Source organism: Alnus glutinosa, chromosome 8, assembly GCF_958979055.1.
Source record: "Alnus glutinosa chromosome 8, dhAlnGlut1.1, whole genome shotgun sequence".
Classification (NCBI taxonomy): domain Eukaryota; kingdom Viridiplantae; phylum Streptophyta; class Magnoliopsida; order Fagales; family Betulaceae; genus Alnus; species Alnus glutinosa.
Genome location: NC_084893.1, coordinates 2,931,288 through 2,954,303, shown reverse-complemented (window position 1 = coordinate 2,954,303; position 23,016 = coordinate 2,931,288). Strand labels below are relative to the sequence as shown.

General features: G+C 36.9%; 5 protein-coding genes across 9 annotated transcripts; 2 read left to right on the top strand and 3 right to left on the bottom strand.

Annotated features, from left to right (window-relative positions):
• The first annotated feature begins 660 nt into the window (after positions 1-660).
• On the top strand, positions 661-2,514 carry LOC133875262 (chlorophyll a-b binding protein P4, chloroplastic). Its single transcript, XM_062313331.1, has 3 exons — positions 661-940; positions 1,503-1,918; positions 2,189-2,514. The coding sequence occupies exons 1-3, from the start codon at positions 735-737 to the stop codon at positions 2,323-2,325; spliced, it is 759 nt and encodes a 252-aa protein (XP_062169315.1). The 5' UTR covers positions 661-734; the 3' UTR covers positions 2,326-2,514.
• LOC133875261 (agamous-like MADS-box protein AGL65) lies at positions 2,316-8,074 on the bottom strand. Of its 5 annotated transcripts, none has more exons than XM_062313327.1 (12): positions 7,839-8,074; positions 6,950-7,135; positions 6,667-6,726; positions 6,547-6,565; positions 6,357-6,421; positions 6,248-6,263; positions 6,091-6,152; positions 5,042-5,138; positions 4,041-4,088; positions 3,804-3,925; positions 3,267-3,650; positions 2,316-2,903 (listed from the first exon to the last, which is right to left on the bottom strand). In XM_062313327.1, exons 1-12 carry the CDS (start codon positions 7,847-7,849, stop codon positions 2,870-2,872), a joined length of 1,104 nt encoding a protein of 367 aa, XP_062169311.1. In that variant the 5' UTR covers positions 7,850-8,074; the 3' UTR covers positions 2,316-2,869. The 5 variants fall into 5 exon arrangements, with proteins under 5 accessions (XP_062169311.1, XP_062169313.1, XP_062169310.1 ...); XM_062313329.1 differs by having other exon boundaries at positions 3,804-3,931; positions 6,950-7,142; positions 7,839-8,072; XM_062313326.1 differs by having other exon boundaries at positions 3,804-3,931; positions 7,839-8,072.
• Positions 8,075-11,364: 3,290 nt separating this feature from the next.
• On the bottom strand, positions 11,365-12,807 carry LOC133875776 (photosynthetic NDH subunit of subcomplex B 4, chloroplastic). The gene is made up of 6 exons (XM_062314009.1): positions 12,623-12,807; positions 12,497-12,541; positions 12,264-12,423; positions 11,897-11,952; positions 11,741-11,812; positions 11,365-11,668 (listed from the first exon to the last, which is right to left on the bottom strand). The coding sequence occupies exons 1-6, from the start codon at positions 12,716-12,718 to the stop codon at positions 11,540-11,542; spliced, it is 558 nt and encodes a 185-aa protein (XP_062169993.1). The 5' UTR covers positions 12,719-12,807; the 3' UTR covers positions 11,365-11,539.
• Positions 12,808-16,277: 3,470 nt separating this feature from the next.
• Positions 16,278-20,295, top strand: LOC133875436 (2-hydroxy-palmitic acid dioxygenase mpo1). Its single transcript, XM_062313570.1, has 4 exons — positions 16,278-16,853; positions 19,725-19,787; positions 19,870-19,941; positions 20,032-20,295. Exons 1-4 carry the CDS (start codon positions 16,503-16,505, stop codon positions 20,146-20,148), a joined length of 603 nt encoding a protein of 200 aa, XP_062169554.1. The 5' UTR covers positions 16,278-16,502; the 3' UTR covers positions 20,149-20,295.
• Positions 20,211-21,995, bottom strand: LOC133875434 (pentatricopeptide repeat-containing protein At1g59720, chloroplastic/mitochondrial-like). The gene has a single exon (XM_062313569.1). The coding sequence runs from the start codon at positions 21,940-21,942 to the stop codon at positions 20,377-20,379; it is 1,566 nt and encodes a 521-aa protein (XP_062169553.1). The 5' UTR covers positions 21,943-21,995; the 3' UTR covers positions 20,211-20,376.
• Between the last annotated feature and the right edge of the window lie 1,021 nt (positions 21,996-23,016).

The following is a 23,016-nucleotide window of genomic DNA, read 5'->3' as shown; positions in this document are numbered from 1 at the left end:
AACATTTCTATGTATTTGATAGCTTATCTCTATGCAATTCCCAACTACATATATGACCTTTAAACCATAACCTTTCATTTGAAATCATAAGCTTATCTTGAATAATTTTATTTTATTATTATTTTTTTAAAAAAAATAAACTAAATTTGAAAAACGATAAATTTTTTCCTCCGAACTGAGTTAGAAAATTTTCTCTAATTCAATTCATTAAATTGATATATATTCAAAATACATGTAATTCTCACATACATTTTTAATTTTCACGTGCATTTTAACAATTGTGCCCCATAAAATATAAATATCAGCTAAATAGATCAAATTTAAAGAAAAATTTGTGCCTCTATAGATATATCTTCAGCTAAGATGTGATGCAATTCATCCACATGTCATGCAGTGATTGGAAGGTGTAACGCTCAAAATCTTGTTTCGGGGCAAGAAAAAAGACCCCACGGTATCATTGATTCAACCAATCAGAACAAAGAAATAGATATATGGATATGGCACCAAGATAAAAGGATAAGGTCCAATTCTTCCGATTGGCTAATCCATAACTCAAAAACGCATCTCAACCGTCGGATCCTAAAAATCAAGCAAACCAACCGTCAACTTCTAACGAGCAACTAGAACCACAAACATACCCTTGAAATCAAAATACAAAGCCATGCACAAAACATTACGCTTCAACTAAGCTTACTCTTCTTTCTAGTTTCTTCCGTTGATTCAGGTCGGAAAAGATGGCCACCGTCACAACGCAAGCTTCGGCCGCCATTTTCCGGCCGTGCACCTCGAAATCCAGGTTCCTTTCTGGGTCTTCTGGTAAATTGAATAGGGAGTTGTCCATGAAACCAATGGCTTCCTCATCCTCTGCTTCTTTCAAAGTTGAGGCCAAGAAAGGTGAATGGTTACCCGGGTTGTCCTCACCGGGTTACCTTGATGGCAGGTACTCTTCTATACTCAAGAAAACCTTATGTTTTCCGTCGTTTTGAATAATGCTAGACTTACAATTAGGAGTGACAATTCAAGTTCCATGTCGAGTTTGGATTGTGTCAAGATATGAGTATAAAACTATATAGGTCAATCTTAATCCAATCCATTTAATTAAACGAGTCAAACTTCTCAACCTTAACCTTCTAATTTTGCTTGTCACGGATCATGTCAAAAATTATTTGTCATTTTAGGTTTATGTCATGTCAAAGCATGGATATAAGATTACATAAGTCTTCTATCCCGACCCATTTAATTAAACTGATCAGACTTATCAATTATAATCCTTTAATTTTGTGTTGAGTTCGTATCGAATTCGCAAGTCGTGTAAAAAATTACTAGTTCTACTTAAAACTCTTTTATGACTTACTGACACTAGTCAACAAATGGTTAGGCTAACATTTTTCTGGGATAAAATGTCTTGAAAGTTGCTTGCAACTAAAGTGTGAACCAAAAAAGAAGTTGCTTATGTATTAAATAGACTTAGCCTTGAGCTGAAACTCGTTCATATTTTTCAGTCTTCCTGGTGATAATGGGTTTGATCCTCTGGGACTTGCTGAGGACCCTGAGAACCTGAGATGGTATGTTCAGGCCGAGCTTGTGAATGGTCGATGGGCTATGTTGGGTGTTGTAGGAATGCTGCTACCAGAAGTTTTCACACAGATTGGGATTCTCAATGCCCCAAAATGGTATGATGCTGGGAAAGCTGAGTACTTTGCATCATCTTCCACCCTCTTCGTGATTGAGTTCATTCTGTTCCATTACGTCGAGATCAGAAGGTGGCAAGACATAAAGAACCCAGGGAGTGTGAACCAAGACCCCATCTTCAAGCAATACAGCCTGCCCCCAAACCAGGTGGGATACCCAGGTGGCATTTTCAACCCACTTAACTTTGCACCCACTGAAGAGGCCAAGGAGAAGGAACTTGCAAATGGTAAAACATTGGAAAACTGCTTGACTCAGCTCATAAATTTGGGATAGAGATCCCTAGCAATTGTGCTGTCCTTATCGCTTAGCAATTCGGACAGTAAATGTGAGAGAAGTTATGGAAAACCTACTTGCCCGATGTTGGGTTAGTGGGTCTGTAAGGACTCATATTTTCTGCCCGAATAAAAAATATTAGCAGTTCGGGCAAACAATTGATGGGAATCTGGATCCAGAAATTTGTTTAGAACAAGCCTAATCATTTTTTGAATGCTTGCAGGGAGATTGGCGATGTTGGCATTCTTGGGATTTATTGTTCAACACAACGTGACTGGAAAAGGACCATTCGACAATCTGTTGCAGCACATCTCTGACCCATGGCACAACACCATTGTCCAGACACTGCGGGGCTACTAAGTCCATTGGAGATGATTTGAGAACATGTTTCGTTTATTCTGTAACCATGGGGGCGTGGGTTTTGAGTGAGGCTGGCATCAATGTTAAAAGGTATCCATGTACAGGGGAACTAAAATGGTATTAAAAGCACTAAGATTTTAATATCTTAAGTAAGAAATTGAGGTCACCTACTACTCTTTGATGTTCAAATTCCATGTGTAATTGCTTGCATTATCTACAACAGTTTAGTTTACGGCTTGAATGATTGAAAACTAATATCAGAAACCATCCCTGTTACACATTTGTTAAGAAAACAGAGATTTTATTTACTTAGGAACCAGAGACCCTGTCTTATGAGGTACAAAATATACACAGCTATGATATTGGGCAGCCAAAAAAATGATAAAATCCGCACCTGTACAGCTTTTACATTGCTCTTATTTCATCTCTAAATCAAATCTAGAATTTGGGTGTAACTCTGTTTAAACAAATGGACAGTCTAATGTTCCAATGCGAGGCACCGCAGCGTTTCTTTAGGCTACCATTCTTGTCATTGCGATGAAGATTAATGTGACCCGTGAGAGTCAATTTGATTAGTACTGCAAGAGAGAATAAAAATTTAGAACAGGAAGACAGACTCAGTTACCTGAAAACTAGTGACAACAAATTAGCAGAAGAGATGGGAACACTGACAGGATGATCAATGAGCATTTGTCTATTTGCTTGTTCTTTCATATTACACAACGAACAACGAAAATATCATACAATTAATTTAAGCTGAACCCATTCAAGATATGGTAAAGTGATGATAATAATATAATAAAAAAACAAATGATCATTTCAATTTTCAATCCATTCAATGGAAATTTTTGGCCGAGGAATAGTTTTTAAGTAATAGAGTTACTCAGTAATTTCTTTAGAATTGGAGAAAAAAATAGTGAAATAGTTAAACAAATGCTCACCACTGGTAGGCATTCTGATTGTACATGGCAATGCCACAAGGCCCAGATGGAGAAAACCAATTATGATGCCCATTTTCATACAGTGATCTAGACAGTTCAAAGTTGCTATTAACTTGATAATCCACAGGATTTGCTTGCAAGTGCATCTCCATCTCAGGCTTCAATTTCTTATCGTCTGGCAAATTTGAACTGCCATACAGAGGGTATACATATTGCTCACCAAGTTGTACACTTAAACATGCAGTTCTAGTTAACTCATCCAAGGTGCCACCTCCTGAACCCATATTAGCAACTTGCACCATATTGCCAACCTCCGTATGTTTGCCAGTGTCAAAATAACCAGAATAACCTGGAAGTAAGACATCTGAGTAGCACCCCACTTCTCTGCCAGGGGAAAAAAAAGAGTATGAAACTTAAAATTACTCTCAACAGTTATAGCTAATAAATATTGATAAAAATAGAGAATCATTTTCATCGAGACAAATACACACTCCTAGATTGAAGACACTGCTGCATTATGATTAGCAGTAAACTCACCGATGTGGCAAGAAGTTTGGCTCATTGGGTACTATCATATGTTGATTGCCATTGTTTGGAAGCCATGATAGGGATTGGGCTTCTTGGACACCGCTCATTATCATAGGCAAAGGAATCCCATTCTGAAACTATAAGGCAAAATAAGTCTTTGAAAGATTTCTCAACGTCTAAGAGAGAGAGAGAGAGAGAGAGAGAGAGAGAGAGAGAGAGATCTAAACCAGCTGAAGCTTTAATTACCTGGGTAGTGCATTCTAGTGATGTTCTTTGGTGTTTTCCAAAATTTTCCTGCCAAGAGAAAAGAACTATCATAAGTATAGTGATTACTATTCGTTAGTCAATTACACATAAGTATTGTTTAAGGGGTTGATAAACTAGCCGTGTCAACTGCTGTTGTCAAAGACGAGCAGAGCACTCACCTAGGCACTCGGGCAGGCCAAGGTGCCACTGAAGTCTCTCTCTCTCTCTCTCTGGGGCTTTTTCTTTTTCTTTTTTTCAATTGTACTGAGTCAATCTCTATGGTAATCGCTCTCTCCCACTTGCAATTTTTTTTTTTTCTATTTAACTTTTAAATGGTATTTTTTTTTTCTCTAAACATGCACATCATAGCCCAATTTTCTTCGTTTTAGGCTTAAAAATAGTTTTGCTTTCAATTTTTTTATTTTTTTTTAACAAAAATAGGTAACAAAAGACAATCTTATTTTCATTTCATTTTGTAAAACATTTATAAGTTACAAATAATATCAGTTTTTGAGCAAACAATTGAATTAGATTAGACTTTATTACATTAGTTTATAACTTGAGTTCTTAATATGTATACAATGTCTAGAAATAGGTGTCTTATGTCAGTCGGGCAAGTGCCTTTTTAGCGCCTCGTAACTCAGGCGATATAAGGACTCGAGACCTTGAGGTTGCCTTTTGCATTTGACAACACTGGTGCGCACCTCTACTCTTGACAAGTGTAAAGTGTCCTTGGTTAAGTCAGGATGCTGTCACACTCACTACACTTCTGAGACTGAAGAAAGTGTTCTATCTGACTGAATAGTAAAAGAAAAAGAACCACAAAAATGTTGATTATATCGTTCAGTTAGATGGTATACAAATCCATACACAGTATTTAAATAGTTAGATTTTATTTTCTGAGTTCTTTATTCATTTATAAATCATCTAATCTAAAGTACAGAAGTAATCCTGGGTAAATATGTCAGACTTTGTCATATTAGCATGAACAATTATCATACCTTGTGTAGATGTATTCGGTTAACTGATTCTCTTAGCAAGTCTTCCATCTGCCTAAGTTGTTCTACATTGCTGACTTTATCCGGATCATTCCAATAGCTGAAGTAATGGAAAGATAATTTAAGATTATTAAATGTAAATGATGTACATAAATGATATTAAAGAAGAAATGGGTCAAACCAAAGAGATAACAGTAAGAAACTAGAGGATAGTTCTAATAAAGCAACAAATTCTTGCAATCCATTCTCCAGGGAGAAAACAGGACATCTGACCACAAGGAGAACCATCAGGAGTTGAACTTTGCTAGGAAATGATTGCCAACTGTATGAGAGTTTGAAGTTTACGCATATACCAAGGCACAAGAACAACAGTTTCAAAATAGATGATGGAACATATAATATGAGAGGAATGAACCAGGTAATTCTGCTTCTGTCGATGCTCAAAGAGCCCCTAAATGCACCATCAATTCCCTTGAAAAAATGTGCTACAGTACAAAGTATACGACCCCAGTTCTAAACTGCTACAAGATAATTAAGCTAATTTCATATTATTCCAAATTAGACGTCAATTGATAACACAACACACTTCAAAAGCTAACCAACCACAATATGCATCTAGGAATCATTAGGATAATTTGTTTTGAACACAGGAAGTGTAAGGCTAAACATGAAACAGCATAAGTCAAAAGGATTATATATGAATGAATGTATGGTCAATAAATATTGCAGGACTGCAGAAAAAAGTTAAACAAAAATGTAGCGGAGGACAAATGCCAGATTCAAGAAAAAGACAACTTGTGTGTGTAGCCCTCAACTGGAGCAATGATACCAAATAGAAAGGACAGTTTGAACTGAAAATGTAGACCTTCAATTTTTAAACCTTAGCACCAAAGTGCCTAAAAGATTATAACGAATTAAGTAGAATATTTCAAATTACAAAGTGCAAATATATTCTGCTCTCGTTGCATATCTGTCCAAGGCTAGCAATATGATCCAGAATAGCAAAAAGAAAAAAGCAAAACTTTTAACAACCAAAATCCCAAAAGGTGCACCTCAGTCTCTTCTGTACTCCTGTAAGTTGAGTTTGCAGTAACCTTAATTGACTACTCAATTCCTGCAAATTGTTATTTAACCACAAAACATTTTATTGACTAAAAACAGAAGCTCAAATCATCATGAATTACAATGACTCTGGTAAACAATTTGTACCTCGACTTTTTGAGTGCTGCAAGAAAAAGAGAAAAGTGGGTGCAAACTTAGTTCAGTTCAAGAGGTTCTACTCAATAGAAATTTATATATTTGATAAATACGTTAATACCTTGAACCCATAAAATCTTCTATATTTACATCATGGTCCAACTTCTTGAAGGTTTTCTTCAGTGCCTATATTATCAAACAGAATGTCAAAACACATGTACTGAATAAAAATTGCTCAACTTTCGTGTGACACAAACAGAAGAAACAGAAATAAATAATATATTTGAAAGGATGAGGAACAACAGTCATACTTCAAGGCTCTCCAATTTCCTGTTCCATCGAAATAAAAGATCAATTAGCTGTAATGCATCAAAATTAAACCAAGAAAGTGAATAAAAAGGGTTGAAAGTTTAGGGTAATTTGTGTTACACCTTTTTGCCCTTTCCTGTGGTGTTAATTGTGCAAACTTTGCAATAACCTCTTCAAAATTTCTGAGATGGCAAAGAAATGCTTCAGAGTATTATATATGCAACATATCAAACCCCATTTTAGCCTGGAAATAGCAACTCCCGAAAATCTAGATGCACGAAGACAGCCTCTTATAATGTTTTAGTGCAAATATACATCTCTCTAAGCTTGAGTGTGTATTTGGAAGAGGGCACAACATGGTAAATACAGCAATGCTCTTATAACAGAGGATATCCACTTGCATACCTGTGCTCTCCTTGATATAACGTTGGCTTCCCAGTTGGAGAAAACATGAGAAGAACAAGATCTATGTCGCATAGTATCGCTAATTCCCTAGCTTTCTTCAAAATCCCATGTCTCCTTTTCGAATAAGTCACCTGTCGGTTGCCAGTGCTCTCTAACCTCTTTATCTTGAGCTTCACCCTTCCCATCCTGCAATCTAACAAGCAAATCCCTTTATACTTCCATTATCCGCCGACTGCCCCCCAAATTCCTCATGTCCAATAACATTTCAATTTAGCCAAAAACACATCCTTTTTGTTATGAAGTCCATATCGACTCACTTTAATTACGCAATATCAATTCACTTTTCCAAACTGAAGCTTTCATTCAGGCACCGCCACCACTAGATACCAATATGGTAAAAGGCCAAAAAAAAGAAATTCAAACACCCAGTTCTCAAGAAATCAAGAAAATTTAAAAGCTGCCAACGTTTAAAGCTTTGGACATGAAAAATAATCCAATTTTACTCGCACCCTTAATTGAATTTCCTCTGTTTCTAAAAGAACGTATCACCACTTATTGTAAAATCAACAACTCCAATACAAATGAGTGAACCTTAAAAGCAAGAAAGAAGGGAAGAAAAAAAAAAACGCAAATTGGTACAGTACGTACACACATGGAAAAACCGACCCTCAGGAGAAAACAAACTGAAATCCTTTTGCTTTTGGAGCCTAGAAAGTAAGATACGGAACACTAAAAATACCCAAAAAGAGTTATACCCAGATGGCAAAATCAACAAGAAAATGACAGAAAATGAAATACCCAGAAAGGAAAAAGAAAGAGAGAAAGAGTAGGCAAAAGATATAGCAGAGAGAGAGAGAGAGAGAGAGATTTGGATATTCCTAAAGCTTACAATATATACATTATACACGACAGGTCAAGCTGTGATTTCGGTGGGTGAAATGAGCGGAACCAACCAACGAGAAATGGTTTTTGTTTTAGTCTGAAGAGAGAGAGAGAGAGAGTGTGAGTGTGTCCGAAAAAGAGGAATTGGCGGTGAATATGTTTCAATTTTGGGGTAAAGATTGTGAACAGATTCTCCACCGAGAATGCTTTGCTTCTCTCTAGGAGTCCAATCCATATACGACCTTAGAGTCTCTCTCCATTTTGTTCAAAGTTCGTTATTTTACCTATTTTCTATATTTATTTTGTGTTTTCTCTCTTTTTGCGCACCCCCCCCCCAAAAAAAAAAAAAAAAAAACCCTTCGAGAAGTTGATTTTTGTTACAGATTAATTTATGAACGGACAAAATTTTGAGTTAGAACAAATAATTTTAATATATGCCTGTCTCAAAAGTATGTGTGATAATCACATTTTATATCAATTTAATATATATATAGCAAAATTATTCTCTTCATTGTCAATTATCATTTGTTTTTTCTTAGACGTTTATAGTGGTCATTGTTACATTGTATTCTTTTTAAGTTACAATAATACTTCTATCCAAGAGTTTGACACTCATTAGAAATTACTACATGCAATTTTCTCTTTAGGGTTCAAGGAAATTAAGAAGCCTTAGCTTATTATTGCTATTGGTGGTTATAATGAAGATTCGGCTTTCTACCGGTTTCAATTGAAGCATTTTTCTCTCACGTCTAGGCGGGTGTGCTTTTGGTGAACACATCAACCAACTGATCAATAAAAACAATAAAATAAAGGTGGAGAGTTCTCTGTAAGAAATGGTGGCACACAATCAATTTTACATTCTGTGTGTTTTGTTTTAGAACACATGTCACATCCTCAAATGCCCAAGCCAAAACCTCAACAATGGCGCATATAATTGAAAGAAAGACGACCGTCTATCAACTTTGATCGCTATTTTACCATTGTTTTATCACCTGAGTCGCATGAGAGAGAAGTATTCCTACTATTTCGTAGATTTTTGCTAATCGCCGTTTAAAGTAGAAAACTCAACTGACTTGTCTTTGACTCTTATTAAGAATTGATTACTGGAAATTTATAAAATATATATATATATATATTCAAAATTGTGAAATTTAAATTGATGGGAATCAAACTCCTAATGAATTTTCTTTTCTTTTCTTTTTTCTTTCTTTTTTTTTTTTTTCCACTTAATTCACACTCGTCCAAATTTTGATTGCCTTTCAATTATTGGTATTAACAGCAGCCATTATTTGGAGTTTAGTGCATCAATTATATATGGGTAAAAATTGTGTGGGCGGTGTAAGTAATGGGTAAAAACCACTAAGTTTAAGGTTGTAAAAGGAATTAGCTTCTCTCTAGAATTCTCTCTACCTTCTCTCTAGAATTCTCTGGTGTCCTTGGTTACAGTCTCCATGGGAGGGAAGCTTTGTGCTTCTCTCTCGATCACCCATCATTGTTCCATACCTCATCTTTTCATCCTCCCTGCCCACCGTCCACCCTTCTCACCTTTTGTTAGTCATCCTTCTTTTTTCTGGTGTTTAAAGCCGCTGGAGATAAGGTATAAACTCCATCTATCCCTCTATCTTTTTCAATGTTTTATGCCACTGGAGATAAGGCAAAAGCTCCATTTATCCCACTATCCTTTCAATTCTTTACATGTTTTCCGGTTTATCACCACACAGCGTATGTATACGGTTTTTTCCTTCGCCCCTCACCGTGTTCTATGTAACTTTTGGAAAGTTTTATGATTGAAATTTTTAAATCTAGATCTACTCTCCTACTTCGATTTTTACATGACACGCTCCTCACCAACGGGTTCTCCGGCGTCCCCGGCTTCCACCGATGGTCTCCTGTTACTGCTCCTCCTCCTGCCAGACGGCTGCTGATACTGTTTATGTGTTTATTTCTTTGTTGTTTTTTTGGGCTTATTTGTTATATCCATCTCCCCCAGTTTACCCCTGTTTTTGTGTTTGGGTCCTTGTGACTCAATACACTTGTGATATCACCTTTAATGGTGACCCCGGCTTTGTGGCATCAGTGCCTCGAGCCAAAGGGTCCGCATCTTCGGAAGCATTGCCCCCGCGTACTTTCATTCTTAGTTTAAATTTGGGTTGCCCAAGCCCTCCTGTTTTTTGTTCTTTTAAATTTTCATTGTAATAGTTTCTGATGTACTTATAAAAAAAAAAAAAAAAAAAAAAATAAATAAATAAATAAAAAACCACTAAGTTTGAGAGATTTAACTTCATTTTCTCCTATACGAAACTGTAAAGCATATCTTATTGAGTTGCTCATTCGCCCAAGATGTAAGGCAATGCAGTCCAAAAAGGTACGTATAGGGGTTCAACTTTTATCAATATCTAGCTTTGAGAAACTTATGGGACGCTGTGATGTTCTAGACCTGGAGCTTGCGGCTGTTATGGCGCGAAAAATTTGGTTTCGTCGGAATGGGGTGGTGCATGTAGGGGAATTTACTCATCCTCAACAAGGATTCAGGAAAGCGAGTACCTCCATTGAAGACTTTAGAAGAGTTGCTGGGATAGGTTTGATAGTACGAAGCCGTATCCATACAATTTCCCCCACTTTATGGCAGCCACCTCTCACAGGTTGTCTAAAGTTAATTGGAATGAAGTTGTGGATAAGAAACATCGGCAGATTGGATCTGGGCTTATTGTTAGGGATCACGATGGAGTTGTCTTAGCTACGTGGAGCACTACCAATAATTTTCTAGTTACACCAAAGGTGGCTGAAGCGTTAGCAGCTCTACATGCTGTGGAAACAAGGAAAGAGATGGACTTTCATGATATAATCCTAGATGGAGATGCTTTACAGATTGTCAATGCGATTAAAGCGACATGTAATGATTGGAGCAGCTTTGGTCATATTGTAGATGTCATCAAAGTATCAAACTCGAGTTGGGGCAACTACGATCTTAGAGAATTGAACATGTTAAGCGGGATGTGAATACAACAACTTATACCATAGTCAAAAAGGCGATTTTGTGTGTAATAGATAGGGTATGGGTTGAAGAAATTTCAAATTGTATCTGTGGTATTATATCTAGGAAATTTTTGCCCATAGATGATTAAAGTTTTTTCAGTAAAGATTATCATATATTTTCAAAAAATAAAAAACTTCATTTCTTTCTTTCTTTCTTTCTTATAAAACACTTAAAACTAGATCTTGACTATTAAAAAAACTACAGCACCTAAGCCAAATCTAAGTTGGGTATTTATTGCACCAATTATTTGGTCTGAATGCACGTAGGTAAAAAGCATGCGGGCTGGGCATGATTATGAGGGCCGAAAGGCGAAAACCAACCGAATCTGACTTACGGATCGAATTCATTTGAAAAGCCCAAAGAAAATATCTACGAGTTGGGTTTGGAAAATGAAACCCATATGAGAAATGAGTTCGGCGGCCCATAACATCACAAGTACATGGGTTTTTTAAATTTTGAAAACGGATCTTACTTCAGTCCACATCCAAACATGGCCTTAATCTCATGAACAAAAGTTTATTTTACTTTGATGAGTATTTTAGAATAGAAGAAATAATTACTTGTTTCTTTTCTTTTTCTTTTTAGATAATACATACACTTTGTGCTTTTTTATGAATGACACGTAAAAAAGCATCAATAGGTTGAAATTAAGCATGAATACACAGAGAGAATCACTTGACAAGCTCCTCTTGCTTGCCAGCTTCCTCCAACTCACGCAGCCCTCCAACCTTCTGCTCTATCTCCTCGATCAGCTCCTCACGCCATAACTCAGCTCTTGCCCTTTCTTCAATGTCCTCTTGCTGCATTATCCATAAGAATACTTAATCTAATAATTTAATTAATATTTTATCAGTAAATTAGTCTTAAATTACCTTCTCATATATCCAATTTCCGGTGCCATCTCCTCCATCTTTTCTATACTGCTCTGAATCGTAGTAAGGATCCTAAACATGCTAAATATAATTAAGCTTTGAACCAATGAAAGTTTCAATCAAAGGAGTGGATGAATGGGACATGCTTATGCTTACCTTCATGGAGCCAAAGAACATGCATCCCCAACAAGTGAAAAAGATATAAAAAACATCTACAACAGTGAAGTGGGAAACCAAAACAAGATTAATAAATAAATAAATTTAATTAGTTGTTATATTTCAAATTCCAAGCATCATGACAAATGGAAGAAAAGAGAACAGAAAAAGAGTAATAATATTTAGTAAATTGCTATACGACTCTTATACAGTGAAAATTAGCCTCTATAGATCAACAAAGGCTTGTAAAAAGAAAAATCAAAGACTAATTTTAACTACTACTATACGTTCTCTCAATCGTATGACAGTCGTATAACAGTCTACTAACAACATTTCTTAAAAAGAAAACCAATAATATAAGACTTACAGACGTTCTTTATGGCTTGATCACTGAGATGCACAACAGATTTGTAGGTTACAAGATCTTTCTGGCCTTCCATATGCTGAACAAGAACTGCCATCAGAGGCCAATCAGGGAGAGCAGATGCTTTACACAGAGAGGATCTTCTCCTCTTCCCCCCTTCAAGCTATGGTAAAAAACAACAGAAACTCATTGAAAAGTCCAGTAAAATACACTGGTGAAATTCATCAACGGCTTACCTGCAGCCACCCATTGAAAAGTCCAGAACTTGAATACTGTCTAAGCTGCAAAAGCAAGGGATATATATATACTCAGCTTCCAGCTTTTGAAAACTTGAATATCATTGAAATGGATGGAAGATTTACCAATCTTGAACATGGGTTTGTGACCAATTTTGTAGTTTGAAGAGAGCTGTGAATTTGAGGTTTGATAATGGTGAAGCCCATGACAGCTTCAGCCATGTTTTTGAGCAGGTTGAAATGTGGGAGTTTTTGTTGGTATTTTGGATTTTGGTGGCGTGGGAGGGAGAGTACTGGATAAGGGAACCATTTGCATCCACCCTTTCATTATACACAAGCAAGCCAATTGGATAATGGGGGATACGCACCATAATGTTTTGATTTTTTTTTCTTCATATATTTCTTTCATGCAATTGGAATTAGACTGCCCTTTATGTCTACCTTTGATATATACATTGAATTGGTTTAGGTCACGTTTCTCCAAGTGTTTCTGTTTTCGGAAACAAAAAATACCTATTTTCTTCTTCTTCTTTTTTGTCTTTAAGCTGGGGTTAGAGTTAGAGCCGACAATTTTTAACACGATCCGATAACACAACACGAAATTAGTAAGTTTAGGGTTTTAACTTGTTTAATTAAAAATGTGTTATGTTACATTTGACCTATATCTCATACCTATGCCTCGAACCCGGAATCCGATATTTAGGACTTGTAATTTTGGACACGACTCACAAACTCGATATAAACCCAACACGAAATTAACGAATTAGAGCTAAAGAATCCGACTCATTTAATTAAATAAATCAAGTTAAGATTAACTTATATAGTTTTGTAACTATTTCTCAAAACAATCGAAACCTCACAAAATTACCCCTACTTTTAGTCGTACAATATTCCAAAACGTTGTCCTAAGGAAAGCAAATCTTTTGCAGATTTTACGGGCCTTTGGGACAACCGATATTCTCTGTTCATGAAGAGGATGAAATTTGGTTAGTCAGTTAGTGGTAAGGATCGATTCGGTTCTAGAAAATATCAAATCGGGTCTACCTAATTTGGATCTGAAAAATGGATCCATAGAATCCATGATATCTCTTCTTCTCTCTTTCTCATTTTTTTTTTTTTTTTGAAAAGAAAGTTAGACTTTCATTAATAGCCCAGAGTTACATAAGAAATCACCAAATTGGTGTAATTAACCACCATATAGGTGTATATCCAAGATGAGCCCACAGACAGTTGTTAACTAAAGAAACCAAGCCAAATAGAATGGTGCCCCTGCGTTGACATAAACATTTGCTTGAACAAGGAGTTGGTCACGCATTCTGGGCGAAAACCAATAACTAAGCTAATCAAAACAAAGCAAACTACCATATAACCAAACTACAACACAAATAAATAACAAAACAGGAAACACCCCCACAAGTCCACTTTTGGGAAAACAACCATCTCCTTAAGCACCCTATAGCAAAACATGCACCACCAAGCACCAGCCATCACCCAATACAACAAAATAGACAATGCGTGACCGTCACGCGCAATGAAATAAAAGCAAATAAACCAACGCATGCTGGCCACGCGCCGAGCACCGAGAAACACCATGGCCATAGAATGTGGAACCTGAACCAGAAAGTGACGTCGAACACAGCTAAGGGACACGTGTCTAGCAGAAGACGGCAGATCAGAATAGATCTAGCTTCAAGATGGGAGCAAATTTGCACTCAGCCAGATCTCACACCGTCGACACAATCGGAGACATGGTCACTTCCTTTTGGCACATTTGAAAAGATCATTCCTGCCATAAAACCACAAAGAACACAAAAACTAAAAAACACAACACTCCATAGTCCTAAAAGGACTAGGAGACTAACTACCACTACCGAATCTAGTCCGGTGGGATAAAACTCCACAATCCTAGTGGCTGGAAGACTTTACCTCTATAGGGAAAACCCAAGGAAGAACAATAAATTTACCTTAGTCCTCTTAGACTAAGGAGACAACCTAGAGCCAGGGGGAAGGAGGCTTGGACCTCCCTCCCCCGGCAATGATGACATTGTTTGGAGGGGACTCTTTTGAGGAGAAACTTCTCTTTTTTTTTTTTTTCTTTTTTTTTTTTTGAATGATATGATATCTCTTCATTATACTGATTTTTCTATTTAATATAAATATCTTCTATGTTCATAATATTACATGTTCAAGACAAACAACACCAATTATAAATCTATAAAAGCATTACATGTTCCCTCAAATTGTCCAACATAAAGTACAGGGCACTACTATTTTATGCCCTATGACATATTATATATTTTAGAACACATGGCATTGATTAAAACCATCACATCAATATTGTAAGATAAAAATGTAATTTTTAAGTATTATTCTTCCAAATAATGAGAAAACCTATTTCTCCAACCTCATTGGCCTGTTTGGGTGACTGAATCATCCCATCAATTTTTTTAAGGCATACCCAGTAACCTCATTATTTTAGCTATTTATAATCACTATTTTATTTAAATAATCTTTTTTCAAAACAGAGGTTGTATATGATGCGTGAGAGAGAATTTTTTTTTTTTAAAAAAAAAAAAGAAGGAAAAGAGAAAATTTTAATAATTTTATTTTTTATTATTGTTTTAGTGAGTGAATAGTGCACACTGTTAAGATAATTTCCGGTACAATGGCACAAGCTTCTAAAAAGTTATTCCTTCTCCCTGTAAAACAACAAAGATTAATAAATGAGCTTGCTGGGTGCCGGCTAGTCTCACTTCGATGCTTAAATTGGTCATCTGAGAAAATGTGTATGAATGCTTAATAACAATAATTTTAACTAGAGAATACTTGAGTGCTTGTGTGTATTTATAGTGAAGACTTGAATCGGTTTCAAAAAAGTGATCCCGAGCTTTTCGGGATCCCTACAATCTCGGGGTCGTGGATCTTCATACCTTATCGTAGATCTTCATGTCTCTGGAACGTGGGTCCTCACGTCTCCAGGACGTGGGTCTTCATGTATTCAGAATGTGGATCTTTACGTATCCAAATCGTGAGTCTTCACGTCTTCTGGTATCTTGGAGCCTTAATTTTCCCATGACTTTTTGCAAGCTACTCTGCATGGGCTTGAGCTTTGCCACCCGGTGGATCACATGGCGGAGCTCTTTCTTAGGATTAAAGTTGGTCAATGGGTTGAAGTAAATTGTCTTGCCCATTTACTAATTATCGAGAATATTTTTTAACACACATTATTGTTAGTGAGTACTTTTCACTCACCAAATTTTTTTCACAAAATTAACAAGACCGTTAAAGACTTATTTTAAACTATTTCAACAAATTAACCCATCAAAATAATTAAAAAAAATTATTTTACTGAGCCTATTAATAATGTTATTCAGTGATGGTTCAGTGATTCCCCAAGAAAGAATTGGTTGAAATATCCCCTTATGGGTGATTGGACTATTCTTTGACAATCGTTAAATCAAGGGCAATTCTTTATAGTTGTGCATTTATTTTTTCCACAGATTTGGATCATTTGGTACGTAAATGTCACATCAGTTTAGCAAAATTCAAAGGGCTCCATAAAAAACAAAATCCGACGTCGTCTGCCATCAACCATTCAATTATTTTAGTAAATGTGACAAAAAGTCTCGTACAAATTTTGTATTTTATTTTATTTTTTTTTGCCATCGTACAAATTTTGTGTTGACGAGGATGTAGGACATTGGACCTCGGTGTCAACGAACTGAATGGTATGCGCAGGTTAAAAATCTGCACATATGGGTGCACGTTAGTGTAGCTTAGTGGAGATTCTGGAAAACGTAACTTGTAAAAAAACAAAGAAAAATAAGAAATGGTCGTCAAAAGCAAAGGGAACTTCCAACGTGCTCTAGGCTCTGGTTTTTCAGCAAATCCATCTTCTTATCCTCCTTTTTATATCTTCTTTCTTTCGTTTTTTCTTTCCTCACAAACTTTCCCAGAAAATTTTTGTTCATAGCCCAAAGCCACCCTGTTTTCCGAGAAAGATTTAATGAGCAGAACGGGGTTGTTTGATCTTGAGAGGCATTTTGCCTTCTATGGGGCATACCACAGCAACCCAATCAATGTTTTGATACACATAATCTTTGTGTGGCCAATCTTCTTCACCGCCCTGGTTCTTTTGTACTTTACGCCTGCTCTCTACACGCCCTCCCCTCAGATTGGGCTTTTCCAATCTGGGTTCCTGGTTTTTAATTTTGGGTTCTTGTTGGCTCTGATCTATGCCTTGTTCTATGTGGCTTTTGATAAGAAAGCAGGGGCTTTGGCTGCTTTGTTGTGTTTTGCCTGTTGGGTTGGAGCTAGTTTCCTTGCCAGTCGCCTTGGGTTTTCTCTGGCGTGGAAGGTAATGGTTTTTATTATCCATTGATTGACTTTATTTTCTGTTCGCTTGCTGAGAAAATGCGGGAAAATAAAACGACTTAGATTTATGGGTGGTAAAGTTCGTTTTTGGAGGCAATTGCTTGGCTAGATGAGGAACCAGAATAACATAGAATATGATAGTAACAGAATCTGAAATTTTCAATTTGCCTGGTTTTATAAGTATCCGAACTTAGCACAATTAACTTCAGGTGGATTCTGTTGGTATTTTTTTGTTATGTTTGTTTTCAATGTAGTCTTTGTTTTGTCATTTTTATCTGTCTATTATTTCATGTGCTTGGGGCTGTCTTTGGCTAAGAAGACATTTAGGTGTCTGCTGGTCATTCTGAGTATTCAATTCTCCCGCAACTTGTGATTTTACTCTGGCCTTTGCTTTAAATTCTTGCAGAAGGACCCAATAATGCTTTGAAATCGTCTCTTTGTTTGAAGCTGGTCAACAAATGCTTTGTCTTTCAGTTTTTAGCTTTCAGAAACTATTTATTGTGGGAATGAACTGTTCTAATATGGATCGGGATCTTGCTTATTGTTTGCAAAGCATTAGTTGTGATTGCCCTTATCTATGATCTACATGGACACGGGACAATCTCGAAACTATCCTGATGCAGAATCCTGAAACTCATCAGGATTGGGTTTGGTGATGGCTCTCAAGTTTGCACAAGATGTCAAACTTAACCCCTCTCCACTCCACCCACCCCCCCCCCCCCCCCCCTTTCCCCTCTCTTCCCCAAGCTGCAAGCCAAGAATTACAGTCCTCATTTACTTTCTGTCAGTAGAAATGTTATGCCCTTACATTTGGTGATCTTTTGTTTTTCGTTTTCTTTCCTTTCCCACCCAAATGCTCCTTCGTGTCTGTAGAATGTAGGACATCGTAGTTAAGCTTGCTTAGGCTTATAGCATACGCCATATATTTATATTGACCATCGATCTCATTTCTGTTGTATAGCTGCACATTAATGTCTGATGTGTTTCATAAGCAAGTTTCCGAGTCTTGTGCTAGATAATTTTTTTGATAGGTAAGTCTTGTGCTAGATAATATGCTTGGTTCTGTGCTCATAGGGATCTGTAATAGGTATCTTTTATTAAAACATAGAAATGATATAAATCAGGGAAAATTTTAGGTACTATTTGTTGCTTTATTTGGCTGGTGCCACACTTGACTTACCCATTCTTTAGTGTTGCAATCCTGAATACTAGAATATTGCTGTTTTGTTGGAGGTTGTGGTCCGTATTAACGCACCTAACTTATCACCTAAAGACTCACATCCTAGAGATAATCATCCCATCCGGAACTCTAGTGATAGAGAGATAACTTAGAGTTGTACTAGAACTACAATACAATGTAACCGTATGCTGTAATAGAAAGATAAGATCCAGCATGCAGTGATAAAGAGACAAGAGAAATTCAAATGTAAAGAGATAGAGTTGTAGTTAACCTAACATACTGTAAACCTATATATATCAATGCATGCTCACCAAGATGAGCATGGTGGAAATTATATAGCAAAGGACTTCGGGTGTAAGGGTGTTCTATTAGTCCGAATTATAAAATAGCTTGACCTATTTATTGAGAAACAGTTTAAAACACAAGCATATTAGTTAAATCATCGGATAAATGTTTGAAGTGACTCTGAATCTTGCTCATGACCTATTTATTGAGAAACAGTTTAAAACATGATTTCTTTTACTGAAAAATGTGTGGTGCTGTGTTATCCACTAGATTTGGTATCAATAAACAAGTGATTAATCTTGAGTTGCTTGACCCGGTAGGGATTTTTGTTGTTGTTGAAGTTATTGGTATTTTACCCCTATGCATTTGATATTCTCTGGAGTTATTTTGCCCCATGCCTAGTTCAAGAAAAAGTAATGGCAACCAGTTAGGGGTACTGTCATCACATCGTGAGGTCTGTCTAGGTCTCTTTTCTATGTTCGGTATGTAATAGCTAAATACTTTTGACATTGGTGAATGTTAGATGGTCAATTCATGACTTTGAAGATCAGACTTGGGAGCATATGGTAAATATTAAGGAAAAAAAGCTTTAATGAAGAAAGAAAAAACCATGGCACACTGAAATAATATTTGCGTCTCAAGAAGAGACACATAAAAGAAGGATTCTCAGTCAACACTTGAACTTCGAAACAAAAGATTGATCGAGCATGTAATTCTTTTTACCTCTTTCCAATTAAGAGAAGTGTATGGAAGCTTCATTAAATTCATTTGATATGTCACCATGTCTGAATTGCAGTTGGTTAGTGCCAAATACCTTCTGCACAGTTGGATTATTCAAGAAATTTGACGCGGTCTTAGTCCGTTCTGCCTCTGCCCTGCTTCCATCCTTCAGACTTGGTGACTGGGGTTCAGCAAAACATCCTTTTCAGTCACAAGGGAAACTGTTCTGACAAAATTCTTTCGAAAACTTAACTTGAATTGTGACTAAAACTCATGTTATTTGTTCTCTTATAAAGCAAGAAACGCATGGATGAATCTTCTAGTGCCTTCTTGTGGCCCTGCTGTTTTCCCTCCCCTTTCTTTTTCCCCGTGGGAATAGAGCCCAATGCATTGAACAACCTATTTTAGGCATTCACTTGAGGTCACTTAAGTTTCTAGATCGAGAACTGATCAGGTCAGGTTGTGGAAATTGTTTTCTTTCTTTCTTTCTTTCTTTCTTTTTAGTAGCAGGATTGGTTGGTAATTTGTTGCTAATTGATTGGTAATGAGAAAGATTCCTACGAAAATTCACCCATATAGGACTGTTGTAGTTAAATTCCTTGCGTTTTGGCAATTCCTCATGTTGTCAGACCTATTGAATTTTAACTGTCTATAACATCAATTATTCAGGTTGTACTAGCAGCTCAGTTGTTATGTTGGACTGGACAGTTCATTGGCCATGGGGTGTTTGAGGTGATTACTCTTCTCGGGCATGATTTATTGATTGTCTATTCCTAGCATGTTGAACATTTCACTTAAATATCATTGTTTGCAGAAACGAGCACCAGCTCTTCTGGACAACCTCCTTCAAGCCTTCCTAATGGCTCCTTTCTTTGTATTGCTTGAGGTAGCTGTTTCTAATCCTCAATTAAATTTGAGAATTTTTCTTTTATCATTTTCTAAATGACTTGAATATGCTGTCCTTCTTGATTTGCAGGTTCTTCTGACATTTTGTGGATATGAACCGTATTCAGGGTTCCATGCAAGTGTGAAAGCAAAGATAGATGCAGAGATAAAAGAATGGCAGAGCAAGAAACAAAAGAAAATTTCCTAAGCCTGAACATTTCATGGAAGAGCCAGAGAATTGGTTTGTACCGAAATGTAATTGAAATAATGTAACAAATATGCAGCTTCCATTTAAATTTGTAGATAACTTTCTGCACACTTCTTAATAGAGCTCAGGACCTTATTTCCCCTTGAATGTATGTCGAACTACAAAGAATCTAATGTTATGCCAAATGGACGATACAAAGAAAACCGCATCTTTCCTGTATTATTGAAATCAAGTGGTACATGCAGTATTCTTGTGTTTGTAAACCTCATCGACCTCCATCCTTAACCTCATAGTGGAATGAATGCCAATGAAGCTATTACCAGGCTCTGGTTTCTGAACTCCCCTGTCCTGCATTGCTTTTCTCACTCTTGTCATTTCGTTCCATTGACCTGCACTAGCATACATGTTTGCGAGGAGAACATAATCACTGCTATGATCTGGTTCTAACTCCAATAGATGGCTTCTCACCTTCTCCCCAATTTCAACATATCCATGCACCCGACATGCAGCCAACAATGTCCTGCACACAATGGCATTGCATGCCATTGGCATGCTTCTTATCAACTGGTAAGCCTCCTCCACAAGCCCGGCTCGTCCCAATATATCCACCATGCACCCGTAATGTTTCATTGTTGGTTGGATGTGGTAGTTTTTGCTCATAACATCAAAATATCTTCTTCCGTCATCTACCAGCCCTCCATGGCTGCAAGCAGACAAAACTCCCAAGAAAGTAACATCATTTGGTGTCTCAAGCTTTTCTTCCAACATTTTTGTGAAAATTACCAATGCCTCATCTGTACGGCCATGTGCTGCAAGACCTAGAATCATTGTGTTCCATGATACTATGTTCTTCCCTTTCATCTCATTGAAGATCGCACATGCTTCGTCAACAGCTCCACACTTTGCATACATGTCAATTAGCGAATTAGACACCGAAACAGTGTCGCCAAGGCTAGAATGATTAATGCAGGAATGAACCCACCTCCCGAAATCTAATGCACCCAAAGCAGAACACGCTGAGAGGGTCACAACCAATGTAGCCTCATCAGGCTCTACGCCGCTCTGCAGCATCCTCAAGAACAGGTCAAGTGCTTCCTTGCACTTCCCACAATAGACATGACAATCAATGATAGTGTTCCAAGTTACTAAAGCTGGGCTGGCCCGGCTGGGTATTTCTTCAAACAGTCGGCGTGCAGTTTCGATATCCTTAAACAAGCCATACATATGAATCAGTGTGTTCCTCACAAAGACATGAGATTCCAGGCCATGTTTCACAGTATCGCAATGTATCTGATTCCCCAACATAACTGACCCCAATTTCCCACAAAACTTGAGCAAGAAAGAGAAAGTGAAATTGTCTGCCACCTCTCCTCTCTCTTGCATTCTCTTATAGAACTCAAAAGCCTTCTCTGGCTGACTAGTCTTCCCAAACCCCCTAATCATGGTATTCCAAAGAAACCCATCTGGGTTTTCAATTTCATCGAAAACCGAAACCGCATAATCCATATCTCCGCTCTCCGAAACCGCACAAAACACGATGATCTTGCCAACGACATAGAGGTTCTGATTAAAGCCAGTTCGGATTATATGGGCATGGACTTGCTTCAAATCTTTCATGGTGGAACACTGCTTGAAAAGGGACATGACTCCTTGCTCCTTTCTAAAAGCAGCGCCATTTGGGCTTACAGTTGTAGTCGCTGATTTGTTAGACAAAGAAGAGAGGTTGAGCTTTGAGAAAGCCCATGGAGGACATAACTGTATCGATTTCAGGCGGGTAAGGTATCTAACGGTCATGATAACTAACTTTACCGGGTTCCAATTTCAAATAGGTCTAAATGGCCTCAGCATCCCTGTGCAATTGGCTATATCATATGGGATTTTAGCCTTTAGCATTGAACTGTGACATTTATGCATATAGATATTATAGCTTTTACTCCAAGTTGAGTTGTTTACCAAATTAGTCATGGTACAGGTTGCATGACACTTACCACGTTTACAAATTGATGTGATAGTTTGCATGGTACTTATCACGTCAGATACTAAAATGTAGATCGCCACGTAATAATCTACTTGACGTTCATTTTCATAAAATGAAAAAAAATGCAAAATCAATCCATGTAGTTCCATCAATTTGCAATAAGCTCTATAAGGTTTAAAAAGTGATTTAAAACTCTCTATGATAAGCATAAATCACAAATAACTCTCCAGTCTCAACTTCTGTTTGAAATTTTGACAAAAAAACTGTCAAAATGTCACGTCAACACTAATAATAATATGACATGTGTTTCCTATCATAAAAATAAAAAATTCTAGGAGGTGGTTTTGACCACCCCAAGTTGGTCAAATGGGGTAACCAAAACACCCCAAGGCCTTAGGGGCAGTTCAACGACGGTTTTTGTCAAAATTTCAAACGAAAATTTGAATTGAATAATTATTTGTCATTTGTGTTTAACACAGAGTTTTAAGTCACCTTTTAAACCTTAGCAGCTTATTGCAAATCTGTGCAACCACAAGGGTTGGCATTACATTTTTCTCTTAATAAAATATGAATTGCCACATAAATTTGTAAGAAAGTTGTAGCTTGTTACCATTTAAACTCCTCCCTTGGAATTGTTGAGCGGTTTGCTTTGGCCGTTGAAAACACATTTACGGAAAGAAAAAAATAATAATAGAAATTACATTTTTATCCTGCAATTATTCATATAGTAGTTACAACTAATTCTTAGATCAATCATTATTAATAAATAAATAAATAGAAACAAAAAAAAAATAAAAGTTGATCGTGACCGTCACATCAACACTTGTTATTTTTTGTGTTGATGAATGAATTATTCCATCACCCTGTCTTTTTCAGTTCTAATTCAGTTC